The sequence below is a fragment of the Cebidichthys violaceus genome, unplaced genomic scaffold, assembly GCF_023349555.1.
Source record: "Cebidichthys violaceus isolate CVI_PGR_0920_01 unplaced genomic scaffold, fCebVio1.0.p SCAF_32, whole genome shotgun sequence".
Taxonomy (NCBI): Eukaryota; Metazoa; Chordata; class Actinopteri; order Perciformes; family Stichaeidae; genus Cebidichthys; species Cebidichthys violaceus.
The window spans coordinates 499,994-515,108 of NW_027176506.1; the positions used below are offsets into that span (position 1 = coordinate 499,994).

General features: G+C 46.1%; 2 protein-coding genes across 4 annotated transcripts; one reads left to right on the forward strand and one right to left on the reverse strand.

Annotated features, from left to right (window-relative positions):
* Window positions 1–351: 351 nt before the first annotated feature.
* Window positions 352–7,761, reverse strand: zgc:86896 (uncharacterized protein LOC415190 homolog). The gene is made up of 10 exons (XM_068724835.1): window positions 7,647–7,761; window positions 6,806–6,921; window positions 5,333–5,437; window positions 4,607–4,829; window positions 3,777–3,884; window positions 2,824–3,030; window positions 2,459–2,534; window positions 1,753–1,943; window positions 924–1,014; window positions 352–546 (listed from the first exon to the last, which is right to left on the reverse strand). Exons 2-10 carry the CDS (start codon window positions 6,867–6,869, stop codon window positions 541–543), a joined length of 1,071 nt encoding a protein of 356 aa, XP_068580936.1. The 5' UTR covers window positions 6,870–6,921; window positions 7,647–7,761; the 3' UTR covers window positions 352–540.
* A 646-nt stretch (window positions 7,762–8,407) lies between these two features.
* Window positions 8,408–15,115, forward strand: prkar1aa (protein kinase, cAMP-dependent, regulatory, type I, alpha (tissue specific extinguisher 1) a). Of its 3 annotated transcripts, none has more exons than XM_068724796.1 (11): window positions 8,408–8,458; window positions 9,497–9,684; window positions 10,081–10,206; window positions 11,041–11,132; window positions 11,207–11,268; window positions 11,345–11,391; window positions 11,847–12,005; window positions 12,104–12,164; window positions 12,245–12,366; window positions 12,534–12,615; window positions 12,799–15,115. In XM_068724796.1, the coding sequence occupies exons 2-11, from the start codon at window positions 9,511–9,513 to the stop codon at window positions 12,969–12,971; spliced, it is 1,098 nt and encodes a 365-aa protein (XP_068580897.1). In that variant the 5' UTR covers window positions 8,408–8,458; window positions 9,497–9,510; the 3' UTR covers window positions 12,972–15,115. The 3 variants fall into 3 exon arrangements, with proteins under 3 accessions (XP_068580897.1, XP_068580899.1, XP_068580898.1); XM_068724798.1 differs by having other exon boundaries at window positions 8,411–8,547; XM_068724797.1 differs by having other exon boundaries at window positions 8,442–8,484.

Consider the following 15,115-nt stretch of genomic DNA (forward strand, 5'->3'; position numbering starts at 1 on the left):
AACAAAGGACAGCATACGATACGGATACACGCACATTTCCACATTGATATGTATTCATAAATACATGAATAAATCCGATTGAGGTCTGTAAACTACAAGCAGCCTACAGATCGGCTCTGACAGGAAGTGACTGTTTCTGTGACTTCCTGTTTATTCTTTGAAGGATGCTGCTGAACGAGCCTGTTAGGAGCTTCTGTTCAGGGTTTCTGTTATACAAGAGCACGCTGACAACCCCACGACCTCATCAGAGACTCTCAGACTTTGGAACCAATAATGACACAAAACTAAAGTCAAATATCAATACTCTGAATACACAACATGAACACGTGAAGAATAAGTCATTACATTGCATTGTCTGGCCTGTAAATATCCTCTTTATTTATGGAAAATGTTTTTATTGACGAATATTGTTTCCAGTCAATCAGAAGCACCTCAGTAGTTTCCATGGTGACAGTTGTGTTCCATAGAGGCGTCTTTGATAGGAGGGTGTGGTTGTCGGTTGAGCCTCTGACTCCTCAAGGACTGACGCTCGGTGGAGTTTCAATGCTGCACAAAAAGAGTACCAGCTTGTTAGAAGTCATCCTTCACAGCTGGAGCGATGCGTCTTGAATCGTGTCAGATTAGGTCTCAACATGTTTGCATTGCAGCTGACAGCTGATACTGGGTGCACACATTCAATACAGTGGATCAGTGCTTCCTTCACAACGTTATCAGCACAAAATAAAGCCTCCGTAAACATCGTGACTCTCTTAAATTACATTATCCATAAAACACTCCAACATCATTTTGCCCCACCTTCAATTACAGAAAGTAACCTCCAGTCAAATCCCTCAATGTTGAAGATGAATGCATTAACGTACAGTTGTGTGATAAAAACATTTTCATACACACTCGTGTATTGAAGACAGAGTTTGACACATTACCTTAAAATCCCACACCACCATGGCTCCGTCCAGACCCACACTGCTGTACTTCTGCACTTTGGCTTTCTCCCCAGATACAACACACAGTTGACTGCAAGACACAACACGACACACGCACACACAGTTTACATAAAAGAGAACAACAACAGTGATTTCTGGAGACACCCAGAGCTCACACACACAGTGTATATAGGTAGCTGGGATGAGGACATGCTGATTCATGTCTGTTCGATGTACAAACCACAGAGAATTCATGAAAGAAAAGGTCTCATTTACATGTGGGTTCAGATCTGCATCACAACACAAACATAGAGCACCACTACCATGCTGAGCGGCTGATGCTTTCTGGAGAAATCCCACATCCTGCCTGAATATCACGGATGAACTGTGCAACATTCAGATTCATGACCATTCAGTCATCGCCATTTGAAATGGATATTAGCAAAGTGTAACACGACTTTGCAGGTTTACTAGTTTATGTATCCATGTGACATATACATATGGTAAAAATGACATGCATTCAAGGTGAATGGAGATGTATGTCTACAAGAAGCAGTTCAAGTAAAGGCTGCTGGCTTTCTAGTGTGAGGGTGAGGGTGAGGGTGAGATGAACGATCGCGTCAAGTTTGGAGAAGACATGAAAGTTGTAGGAGTGATTGTAATGGCAGAAAATGTGAAATGTATCTTTTGAACTTGCTGCTTCAGGAGGTATAAAACCACAATGCGTGGCGCTGCTATGGGATCCACATCAGCAGGGTTCTCCTCGTGTTTTTAGTCCGGTACCTCCGCGCTAGAGGCAGGGATGCTAGCTGAAATGGAAGCAGCTTACGTGATGCTGTTCTGGTGAAGGGTGCCCAGCTCGTTGCTGTCCTCATCAGTGGCCCTCTTGTCCAGGTTCTGGAAGTGTTGCATGGCAGTAATGCCGCCCTTGGAGGTCTGCTTGGGGATGTCCAGCTTCTTCACAAACTCCAGAGCACCTGGACCCTTATAGGTGAACTGGTGGGGGCAGCAGTCATGGCCCTGACAGGAAAGAGATTATATAAGGATATAAAAACAATCATATCAAAAGGCTTACTAAACATTCTTCATCTGTATAAGGATGAAAACATCAGAAGATCAAAACTAAAGCTAGTAAACCAAACACAGAGAGGCTCTGATAACAGCACAGAGGGAGAGACATGACTCCTCTACTCTGTACATAGACAACAGTCACATGATGATATAGTTATACTTTGAATGTCATATAGAAAACCTTTAATGCTGCAACCATTGTTTTGCCCACATGATAGCACTGGGACAAAGCTGAACAAACAATTTCATCCATTATTAATACAAACATATTGATTTATGCAGCTTTAAATGAGGTGCAGCGAGTAGAGTAGGTGATCATTCTTGGAGTTGCTGGACACACACACACACACACACACACACACACACACACACCACACACACACACACACACACACACACACACACACACACACACACACACACACACACACACCACACACACACTCAGAGCAGGTGATAGTTACCGCAGCAACAAGCTCAGTGGGGCTGACATAGAGCACACTCAGAAGCGGCAGACGGTTGGTGGTCAGCTGGGTGACCCTGGACAGACAGAGGGTTTGATATAATATCAAAAGACACGCATGACCTTGAATTATTTACAGAATCGTACATGGAACAACAGTCTTAGTCAGTGAAAACATAAAAAACATAAAAAGCGGAGGCCTGGGTGGAGAACTGCTGGCCTGGTGAGTTTGCTAAAAACAAAGAATTCAGATTCATGTTGGAAATGGAATCTAGTCTGGAGTTATCTAGTCATAAAAGCATAGATCCGTCTTCTCCATGAACACTGATCATCCTGATGGAAGAAGTGGGCGGCGGCTGAACTCACTCCTTCCCCTGGGCGGCATCGACCACAGCGATGCTGCTGTTGTGGGCCACCCAGGCCAGCTGGTCTCCACTGGGGGAGAAGGAGACACTGTGCACCCAGCCTCCACAGTCCTTATGCTCCAGCAGCACCTCCCCAAAAGGCATTTTGGCCCCCCAGGCAGTAGGTCCAGGCTTGTCCTCGATGTCCTTGATGTAGGCCGAGATAACCCTGAGGAGCATAGTATGGAGTTCTGTTATAGTGCGTCAGCTTTATTCTGTACAGTTGGACGAAAGGCAAAAACATCGTTAAATACTGTAAATATAATGAAAGCTCAATCAACTATAACATCTCCAAACACATGTGCAGTTTGCTCACAAGTTTACCGATAAAACGTTTTGGTATGATAATATGTATAATGTGTGTTTACAGCTTGGAGGGGAAAAATAAATGATGCATCTCTGAAACGGTAGCCTATATTAATAAAATCAATTCTTATGTTGATAATGATAGGTGTAATGACTAACATAGAAATCTGCTATAGGCCCAAACTTTGTTTACACGCAAGAAGAGGCTGTGTGATCACATTATCTGATCAAAATGTAAAAGACGCACTTCAGGATCTGGATGAGGTCATGAATGGACACACGCCTAAACAACCGGATAGCACTTTGCTGATTGAAGCTGATCGAACGGGTCAAAAAAAGCCACCACCCAGGAATATACATTAACAATGACATCGTTTATCAGCAAATGTGTTGATTGTGTGGCGATCACAAAGACAATCAAGTCATTCCCCAGCCAGAAGGCCTGGATGCAGGCAGAGGTGAGGGCTCAATCAGCATCACCAGAGCACGGCTCTGCGCGGCCCAGGACACCACTGGTACCCGTCCACCGAGCATCCGTGGTATCGGTGAGGTGAGGTGACGTGTATTAAAACACGATACATTACATCACAGCTTTGGTGGTTGTGTCACCTGCAGTGGAAGTCTGCAGACCCAGCTGCCAGGAGGATGTTGTTGGGATGCCAGTCCAGACTCATAACTGTGGAGCGAATGGCCTTCTTGATGTGCTTACTCAGCCACCTGACAGGAGAGCAAAGTTGTAAAAACATGCAATTGAAAGTACTTAACAAATATGACAAGTTGTGTGTCAGGTAAGAGGTAAGAGACACACCTGGGACCAACTGAAGCCACTCGTTTTGAAGTGCAAATACTTACATTTAAGTACTCGGCGAAACCAAGTACCAACATGAGTACTTCATAACACTATTGCAGCTCTAACAATAACTTTGAAAACACGTTTTATCAGCTATCTGTTAAACAGTTAAAACTTACACCGCGCTTGCAATACACCGGCGGAAACCACAGCTGACAATCTGACAGCTGAACTAATCAGGTTAGCATCAGGTTGTCGTTGCCTATTAGCTCAACTGACGAGAGGTTAACCTCACATTGCCATAGTGGTGTTGGATAGTTTTACCAGTGACGTTACACATACGACCACATGAGCACAGTACCGGACCTGATACCCATTACTGAAATCGGTATCAGTGCAGCCACAAGACATTTTGTGTGAACATTAGGTTGTATTTCCTATATCTGCAGCGCGATTCTTTAGTTGTGTTTTCACTAACTGCTGCATGTTTCTGTAGGCTTCTGCATGTCTCCGTAGTTGTTTGACTTTCTAATCTCAGCTGACTAACATCTCCATTCTTAGGCTCCAACCCTATTGAAGTAAAGAGTCTTGCAGGACACAGGATCAAGTCACAACAGGGATAGTCCTGACTTGATCCCGTGTCGCTCACCAGTCGTTCTCCTTCTCAAAGTAGCACACGGAGATGAGGCGAGCTCCGCTGCCCAGGGCGAACTTGTTCTCCAGTGGGGACCACTTCACACAGGTAGCTGCGCGGTTGATGCGCACCAGGACTAGGGTGGGCTTCCACACTCCATCCTTCAGAGTCCACACGTAGGCGTTGCGGTCAGAGGCACATGTTACGATGCGGTTGGACTCTGGGGCCCAGTCAATGCCTGTGGACATAATTGTGAAGCTCCATTATTAAAGTGTCAAAGGATCAATGAACGATGCAATGCTGCCTACTAGGAAATAGATTCCTCCTTTTTCTCGTCAGAAACGACACCATATATTCAAACACCATGAAAAAAGAAATGCTAGATTGTGGATATTAATGCCACCATATGGCTCAAATGTTTCGTTACTTGGTGCTTTGAGGTGGGGCGGTCTTTCATTGGAATTACCCAAACCCTGAGGGGAAGTTCTACCACGGTGTCTCTACCCCCACCCTGCCCCCTGTTGGACCCCTTGGCCTGTGATGACGACGGAGCAAACTCCACTCACTGAAGAAGGCTGACATTTGACTGACAGCCCAGGAAAGAGCTAGCAGGTGGACCTTGAGCCGACTCAAGGTGAACTTGGCCCTGAGGCTCTTGGCCCCATCTCACGTTTTCTCACTGAAATGGCTGTGGTGAACTGAGACACATCCCAGCTGTCATTCAGATATAAGTTACCCAACCTGTGACTCGTCCACTGTGCTCAGTCAGCTCGTGGATCTTGACCCACTCTTTGCCTTTCTTTTCATAGATGTTCACCACATTGTTGTTAGGACTCACTGCAATCTCTGCAAAGAAAGACGCGTGCACAAGGGTTAGGCATTTCAGCCATTTTATGATTGTAATACAATAACACAGAACAGGGAATGTGACATGGTCTGTTGTGTTGTGTGATGGAAAGGTACGGGTTTGTCTTTTGAATAGATACAGAAACATCCCATGGAGATACCAGCTTCAGTTATAATGTGTGCAAAGTTAGTGAGACGATTACATAGAGATCAAAGAGATCCTCTGAGGAGCATGAATGCATGTTTAGTCAATTTAAGAGTAATCTGCCCAGTTTGATTTGAACTTGTGTCGTGTGCTATTACAAATATTGGTCTGAGAGAGGAGTTCCTCCTCTGTTGCTCTCCCTGAGGGTCCTTCCTTGTTCCCGGCCACTAAAGGGTTTTTGGGGGTCAAAGGACAGAGGAAGTCGTATGTGTTCAGTAAAGCCCACTGAGCAGATTTGTGATTTGTGATAATGGGCTGTACAAATAAATTATTAAATTGATTTAATAATGCATATGAGAATATGTAGGATATTGAAACTACTGGTGACTATGTCTGTTTTTGAGAATTTCAATAGCAGTAGTAGCTCCTTGGAGTTCAGTGTTTTCGTTCATGAAAACCATTCTCTCCCAAAATAGAAAGCATTCATCCTCTGGGGAGCATGAACATACCAGGAATGTACTCCTTCTGCACATTAGATTATTAGATTAGATGCATTTGTTTTAACTTTGGTGACCCTCTGTCTATCTAGATCCATCATCAGGTCAACATTTAAATTTGGTTTATGACCATATAAGTGCAAAGCTAAGGACCTTCCCTTGGGTCCTTCCATTCAATTGATTTTTTTTTGTACAGCCCAATATCACAAATCACATATTTGCCTCAGAGGGCTTTACAATCTGTACAACATACGCCATCCTCTGTTCTTGGAGCCTTATATTGGATAAGGAAGACACCTCAGGGAGAGCAGAGGAGGAGGAGGAGGAGGAGGAGGAGGAGGGATTCCTCTGCACACAATGAACAACATAACAGAGTTACAACCAAGTCGATCCTTCTTGCCTTAAATGTACAAAAGCAGGATGTAAAATGTTCAAATCACTGCAGTGTTTAACAAAACTGTAATACCAAGAGCAAAAACAGCAGCAGACATCCTGCAGTCAGACGCATGCAATAAAGCTCTTTGCGTCCATTTCCTGCTTTGATAATCACATTCCCTGCGGTTCTCCATGCAACATTAATGCAATTAGAGAAGGGAGGAAATGTATCTACATTGTGAATCGCAAGTGTGGTCCCACCCTGTATCGAACCCATGAATGATGGAGAATTTGAATAGTGCACAGATGTACATATACATATACAGTAAGCGTGTTTGCTGTTCCACCTACGGGTCCTGTCTTTGTTCCAGGTGTGGCAGGAGAGCGGCTCCAGGCCAAAACTGTAGAGCGACATGTCTGAACAGAGGCAGGGGAGGCTTCTGGAATGCAGATCTGCAGATGTGTTGCTGCAGGTCCCAGGAGGACATCAGGGAGGGGGACAGGGAGACATTTTGTAGAGCAGCATGACTTTACAGACAAAGCACTAGTGCGTTGTGTTTGGCTTGTGAATTGATGTGAGCAGTGGATTATAAAGTTGGTGGTATTAGACTTTCATACTCCTTTTTAATCCTTAGTCACCATGACACCAGATTGGTGTTACTTAGTGTGATGGACACTAAGAAAGTAGCTCCGTCTGCTTTCTGTGCAGCTTGTATGAGGTCACTGTCCGCGACAATGTTCCCTTTTCCTGATTGTTAGCTATGTGAGTAATGACTGCGAGATAACAGTAGGCGAACCCTTCATCAGGTGTGGTGCACACTGTTCAAACACAATGTCACTGGTCCGTCTGTGTTTTTCTCGTCTCTCTAACGACAATCTGAAATCCAGAGATTTCATCTAAATCTCTGGATTTAAATCAAACAAAACTAAGACAACATATAAAGCAGCATTTACAGTTTGCAGTTAATTCCTCACAGTTTGAAAGGTTTAGAGTCTACAGTGATAGCTGACTCGTACATTTGGGTACACTTCACCTTTCCAATGACTTATCAAACAGACGGATTAGAGGGAATAATGTGTTTGTTACGCTCAGAGCTCACACAGAAAGCATGAACCGCTTTCACAAGTGATCAGAAACACAGCAGGCTGATTAGATGTGACAAACACAGAGAGAGCTGAGGTCTTTGCTTACCTTTGGTCTGTATGTTTGTTAGTTGAATGTGTGCTGCTGGTTAAAGGTGCAGGGCTGTATTCGTGGACTCTGGGCAGTCGACACGAATGAAGCGCTGCAGTCTGACTGGGTGAAGGAAGTGACTGTGTTATTACTGAAGGGAGGGAAGAAAGGTGGGTGTGTCTGCAAATAGCTGTTGAGCAAGCATCTTGTCTTGAGCAGGTTTATTGTAATAAACCACAACGGCTGAGAGAGAGGTATGCTACAATACACACACCAAAACACACAACAACAACCCGTTAGTAAGATGTATGCGTCATATATATGACACATCAAATACATGGATACATACACGTATTTATACATATTATTACATTATTTTCTCTATAAAATAGTGACAAATGCACAATGTAATGTTACAGAGACGATCAATAGCTAGTCATTCAAAGACATTCTGAGCTGAGGAGCTGGAAACAGTTGATACCTGTTTGTTTATTATTATTATTATTATTATTAATATTATTATTATTGAAACCAAGCAACCATCAACATAGCAGACCATTGATGTTCTGTCAGTTGACTGATCAATTCTTTGACTGATTGTTTTCACTTTTAGTAAACGAACCACATTCACGGTCCTGCCACAGTCGTATGGAATGTGTACTGGTATACAATTTGTTGTTAATAATTGAATTTCTGTGAAGACAAGGAGTTTTTAAATTAGACATACTATTTTTTGAGGGGACCCTTTTATTCTGAAAAACCTCCAAGCGGAAGTAGTGGTTTTCTGCTGGCAAGAAGAACAACAGTCGGGACACACGTCGCTCGTTATCGTGTGAGGATTTCCATGTAGTTTGCGGTGTGGATAGTTCGTTGTCACACGTTTATAGGTGCCTTTGTTCACAGCGCGTCACTTCTTACGGTTTGTTTTTGCCATTGTTTTGACATGGGACGGTGGGTGCTAATGGTTAGCTCGCTAAGCTAATTTAAGTGGTTACTTTTCAAGATGGCGAATCAGAAGAAATCCTAAATTGTAATAACAGCGACTGTATTGGCATCACATTGACTCGCGGTTCATTTGAAGCGTCTTTTGTTAACTTTGCTCTGACGTTACGCAGGAATGAAGCTTTATGAACGTAGCGTTAGCTACGTGAACTGACTTTAGTGGTGGTTAGCTAGCTGTTTAGCACGCTAACGTCAACCTGCTCAACAACATTCCGCTCATTGACGTGTGTGTGACGTATCGTGTGAGATGCATTTCCGTGTTTTGAGCCACGCTGACTGCTCCAGTACCGTACGGAGGAGTTCACCACAGTCACAGCTGCTGAAGTTCTGTTCAACCGACTCACACGCACCGTGAACAGGACTCAGCCGATGTGCTTTTACCAGGGCCAATACCAGTTGTTATTAATTACGCAGACCAGTTTGTGGAACTGAGATTTGCAGTTGGAATGAACATACAAACACGTTGATGTGTCTGGACTGCACTCCATTGGTGAACACTGTTCTGATCTGGTCGTGGGTCACATCTGTGGCCCACATCCAAGAGCTGTCCTACTTCGTCTCCCTGCAGTCCTCGTAGTCATAGAACTGGAGTTAACGTTCATTCATTTCCTACTCTTTTTCTTTAGTGGGTTTGTAGCTACCAGGGCAGAACGTTGAGATGCCTTCAGATGATGAGAAACGTGCTTCAGTGGTTAAATAGAAGGTTAAAGTAGTCTAAAAGTAAAGTAAGTTCTACAGGCGGTTTCGTTGTCCTCTTCACACTCGACATGATATTCGTAACGTTGAACTTAAGCTGCACATCAGTTCAGAATGGCGCACGGCGGCTTCCTGATTTGTCGGTGTGTCTCCGTCTCATCTCCCTTCAGGTCTCAAGACAAAGATGGCATCGAGCGGTACGAGCAGGGAGGGGGAGCTGAGCGTTCAGCAGTGTGAGGACTACATCCAGCAACACGGCATCCAGACCGTGATGAAGGAATGCATCGTCAAGCTGTGCGTGTCCCGGCCCGACCGGCCCATGGCTTTTATCAGGGACTACTTCGAAAAACTGGCAAAGGTGCGTACCGACGCATGTGAGCGCATGTCTCGTTGAGCAAACCGCGAGCGCATCCGGGCTCAGTGGTGCAGCGGGTCGTCCTTCAGTCGGAGGATCGGCAGTTGGATCCCCGCCTCCACTAGTCCACGTGTCTTTGAGCAAGACGCTTCGCCCCAAATTCCTCCCAGACCTGTGCCTACTGCGTATGAATGTGATGCACGGTAGCCCCTGTCATCAGTGAGTGAATGGGTGAATGATGACATGTAGTGTAGACGAGCCATCAGTGGCCTGAAGACTAGAAAAGAAACAAGTAGAGTCCATTCATCACTTCACTGCCCGTGTGTGATTTACTGCAGCATGAGCGCTCTGTTTTCTCCAGTATCACTGGTGTGCTTTTGTGAACCTGTTGCCCTGCAGGAGGACGGCTTCATTTCACCCATGAACTCTCCAACCATGAACCCGGTGGTGAGGCCTCGGAACCGGAGAGGAGCCATCAGTGCTGAGGTGTACACTGAGGAAGACACTGCCTCCTATGTCAGAAAGGTCTGCGTGTTTTCATTCACACACCTCCATGCTGTCTGTAAAGCTGCACAAGTCAACCTGTTAACCACCAAGTCCCGCCGGACGGTTTTAACATGAACATGCTGATTATTAATGTGGAGAGTATGAAATGTGAATTATCCATTTTGATGAAAGTTCACCTTCTTTTTATTGTAAAAACCAAATGAAACTGGATTGTGTTTTGCACACAGTCCAGTGTCGGTCTGTGTCTCCTCGAGGTGAGGGGTTCTTACCGGGACCAGCTGACCCTAGTACATAACTGGAGCGAGCTGCTACGAGCTAAGGTTGAATGATGTGGGTCACTGGACCGTGGACTGTGTGATTCACTACCTTGGTTGGCTCACATGGTTTTTGAAGCTCTGCTCATTAATCTTATATGATGTTGCAGAGTGAGACCTCAGCTGTTGTGTTTCTAGTGAAGCAGTAGAGAGACAGAGGCTGCCCCTCATGTCCACACAGGGTTCTCCCTCCAGCGCTGGTCCTCTAGAGCAGGTCCATCCTGGAGTACTACTAGTCCTCCTACACCTATCGCACACGCACACACACACACACACACACACACACACACACTGATACCCGGCTGTCGGGGAGGAATGAGTGATAGGCGGTGCCTAGTGTATTAAGTTATCCCGGCTCTGCCCCCCATAGCGGGCGTGTATGTTCTGGGGGTACGTTCGTTACCTGGGTCAGAGGTCGCTGAACAAGCCGTCCTCCAGTGCTTCCCTCACACTGGGTATGACTTGCGATATTGATTTTGATTGTAGTATATCGTAGTCTTAATATTCACTGAAATCTAAAGGAGCTTTTCCATCGAAGGTCATCCCGAAAGACTACAAGAGCATGGCGGCCCTGTCCAAAGCCATGGAGAGGAACGTGCTGTTTGCCCACTTGGACGACAATGAGAGGAGGTAACGGCACCCGTCCGCTTGGTTCTGAACCACCCTTTAGTTCCAGCTAATCGGCTTTTCTTCTGTCCCTCCAGTGACATCTTTGACGCAATGTTTTCTGTCAACTACATTGCTGGAGAAACTGTCATCCAACAAGGTGAGTTTCACACGCAGCGTTTTGTTTAAAGATGGTGTTCACTCGTTCATGGGCCTCTTCACTGCTCCTGTTCCAGGTGACGAGGGAGACAACTTCTACGTCATTGACCTGGGAGAGACGGATGTAAGAGCTCCTTCTTATGTCCTTGTGTCCTTCTGAACTGTGGAAAACAGCGGGCGGTGTTATTACTGATCTAAAAAGTGATCTTTCCTTTGTATGCCACTAAGAAGAAGTAACATCCTGATGAAGCATGTTGCTCTGTGGAGTTATGTTCCAGCTGGAAACATACATCAACAGAGCTTCAGCTCTCACTGCCTCACTGTTCCCCACAGACGCTGGGTTTAATCTGATGGTCTGTACAACTAGTTTTTGTATATTTGTTGAAATTGTCATGACATCCTGACATCCATAAATCAGATGGGCAGCCGTCGGTTATGTGAGGCTGTCACAGGACCGTAACGATGAGGCGATCGGATGGCTCTGCTCATAATGATGTGTATAGACCAGCATCATGTAGTCACCTGTAGCTGTAGTGGACGGAGGTAAAACCTGGTCACATCTGCTCCGGCTCCTCTCAGGTATACGTGAACAACGAACTGGTGACCAGCATTGGGGAGGGAGGCAGTTTTGGGGAGCTGGCCCTGATCTACGGAACCCCTCGAGCTGCTACAGTCCGTGCCAAGTCCAATGTCAAGCTGTGGGGCATTGACAGAGACAGCTACAGGAGGATACTGATGGTAAGCCCAGCGGTCCTGCATGACCAAGCTGACCATGGAGTCATGAGAATGACGAGCTGTTGAGGAAATGTCACAATCTATTTGTTTTTGCTTTTTAGGGAAGCACTTTGAGAAAGCGCAAGATGTATGAGGAGTTCCTCAGCAAGGTGTCCATTCTAGGTAAGAGCGTCTGTTCTCCATCATGTCGACTGACTGGACCGTCTCTGTGACCTGATGACCCGAGTGTTGCTCCTGAACAGAGTCTCTGGATAAGTGGGAGCGTCTGACGGTGGCCGACGCCATGGAGACTGTGCAGTTTGAGGACCGGCAGAAGATTGTGGTGCAGGGAAAGCCCGGCGACGAGTTCTTCATCATCCTGGAGGTACACACACCACCGTCTGCAAGCTCTAGTCCACCCAGATCCGTCGCTACAGGACATGTTAACTAATGTGATAAGGGCCGACAATGCGGGCGGTGTGCAAACCTCTGGTTTAAAGTGTTAACTTTGTGAAAGAAATGCAGCTGAAGATGTCTTTGTGGCGCCATCAGGGGACAGCAGCGGTGCTGCAGAGGCGGTCAGAGGACGAGGAGTTCGTGGAGGTCGGCAGACTTGGACCCTCGGATTACTTTGGTAAGTCAGACAAACGCGAGACCCTGACAACAGGAACCTCTCCACCAGGTAGCTGCTGTGATGGTCGTGTTGACATTAGAAGCATGGTGCGGATTTAAACGTATCCCAAATACATAAACCAAACAAAGCGGGACGCCGTCCGCAGTGTGACTTACCTGTGTGAACCTTCCCCACGTCCCTCAGGTGAGATCGCCCTGCTGATGAACCGGCCCCGTGCCGCAACCGTTGTCGCATGCGGTCCCCTCAAGTGCGTCAAACTGGACCGGCCCCGGTTCGAGCGAGTCCTGGGTCCCTGCTCTGACATCCTGAAGAGAAACATTGAGCAGTACAACAGCTTCGTCTCCCTCTCTGTCTGAGCTCTTTCCTCTGCTGCAGGGGCCACCGACGCACCTGGGCCCCTCAAAAGAAGACTTCAACACATCTGTTACTCCTCTTGCTTCTTTCATTTCTTCCACAAGTTCTCAGGTGACGCCATTCGTTTTCTGTGAGTTCTGAGCTTCATCGCCTGAAGCTGTAATCCTAAAACCAAATAGTCACACTTTGGAAGTGTGGCTCAGACTTAAATAACGGTGCATGCATCACCGACCGTGCCTTCACACTGATCCCTGTGCAGTATTACGTGGGACATGTTGACATGTCGGTAGCTTGGTGTGCTCTGGAGATCTTCGGTGTTCACATGTTTTCATGCTGACTGGGGAGCTTCGTGTTTTTGACATCACTTGTCCAGATGTTCTTTTCCAGCTAGCGGCCGGGTTTGGGTCTGTGGTCCGGACTGAAAGCTCTCAGCAGCTGTGATGTGCTCTGTTCACGTCCTCCTCTCGGTGGACTGTAACGACGTTGGCGATCCGCCGACTTCCCTCAAGTCCAAATTCAAACGTGTCCAGCGCTTCGCTCTATGACCCGCACAACAAATGACATTCCCATCATCCTCGGCTGCAGTGCCGACTGGCGAATGTTAGCGTGCTAACATGCTAAAGTCAGATGTATCCGGCTGCTAAACACCAGCGTGCCACCGTGGCTGTTTGTTACCGGCTGTGTCTCGGTGTAGCTTGTAGACACGCCTGACATTGTGACTTCTCATGCACCGTCGTACTTCTGCAGTACGGAGGATGTTTTAACCCAGGAAGAGAAAGAAAAAAGTGACCCTTTTGGTCAATTTATTTTAAATAACGCTCAACATCATCTCTTCTGTGTAACCGGTCGGGTCCTTCCATCTTAACGTGTTTAGATTGCTCTTTCTCCATGATTTCATTGTTGTATTTTTGAACATGTTCTCTTTCAATGTTACTATATTTCTGGGTGAAAGCTTGTTAGACACTTTCAGAGTGTCCCGGGAACCCTTTACCTCTGCTGACTTCATGTGCTCTTCTATTTACGCCTCTGCTACAAATCTATAGATTTCAAGTAAATGACTATTTTTTTTTACAGATTTTGTGATAATACAAAACTATTTAATCAAAAAAAAGTGTTTCTATGCTGTTTAGAGTTTGTCTGATCCCAGCCTTTAAAGGGAGCTCGGGTCAATCCCTACGAAAGAAAAAGGTTACCTCGAGATGAGACTTCCTGATGCGCATCATCACGACATCATCACGACATCACGACAGCACGACAGCATCACGACATCATCACGACATCATCACGACAGCATCACGACATCACGACAGCATCACGACATCATCACGACATCATCACGACATCACGACAGCATCACGACATCACGACAGCATCACGACATCATCACGACATCATCACGACATCATCACGACAGCATCACGACAGCATCACGACATCATCACGACAGCATCACGACAGCATCACGACAGCATCACGACATCATCACGACATCATCACGACATCATCACGACAGCATCACGACATCATCACGACATCATCACATCATCACGACAGCATCACGACATCATCACGACAGCGTCACAACATCACGACATCATCACGACATCATCACGACAGCATCACGACATCACGACAGCATCACGACATCATCACGACATCATCACGACATCATCACGACAGCATCACGACATCATCACGACAGCATCACGACATCATCACGACATCATCACGACAGCATCACGACAGCATCACGACATCATCACGACAGCATCACGACATCATCACGACAGCATCACGACATCATCACGACAGCATCACGACATCATCACGACATCATCACAACATCATCACGACAGCATCACGACAGCATCACGACATCATCACGACATCATCACGACAGCATCACGACATCATCACGACAGCATCACGACATCATCACGACAGCATCACGACATCATCACGACATCATCACAACATCATCACGACAGCATCACGACATCATCACGACATCATCACGACAGCATCACGACATCATCACGACAACCCGCTTCCAAACAGCCTTGTGTGTGTGTCAGTGTGTCACAGGCAATCGGGTCTGATCACTCATGTTGGAAACAATAAATAATAATAGAATCTCGAAACCAAA

Bases quoted from the DNA above. Each gene is read 5' to 3' on its own strand.
- zgc:86896 (XM_068724835.1), bottom strand. From the start codon at position 6,869: ATGTCGCTCTACAGTTTTGGCCTGGAGCCGCTCTCCTGCCACACCTGG. The intron at 3,885-4,606 runs GTGAGCGACACG...CTCTCCTGTCAG, and splicing joins TTTGAGAAGGAGAACGACTG to GTGGCTGAGTAAGCACATCA. The intron at 2,535-2,823 runs GTGAGTTCAGCC...CTGTCTGTCCAG, and splicing joins GATGCCGCCCAGGGGAAGGA to GGTCACCCAGCTGACCACCA.
- prkar1aa (XM_068724796.1), top strand. From the start codon at position 9,511: ATGGCATCGAGCGGTACGAGCAGGGAGGGGGAGCTGAGCGTTCAGCAG. The intron at 11,269-11,344 runs GTGAGTTTCACA...CTCCTGTTCCAG, and splicing joins AGAAACTGTCATCCAACAAG to GTGACGAGGGAGACAACTTC. The intron at 11,392-11,846 runs GTAAGAGCTCCT...GGCTCCTCTCAG, and splicing joins TTGACCTGGGAGAGACGGAT to GTATACGTGAACAACGAACT.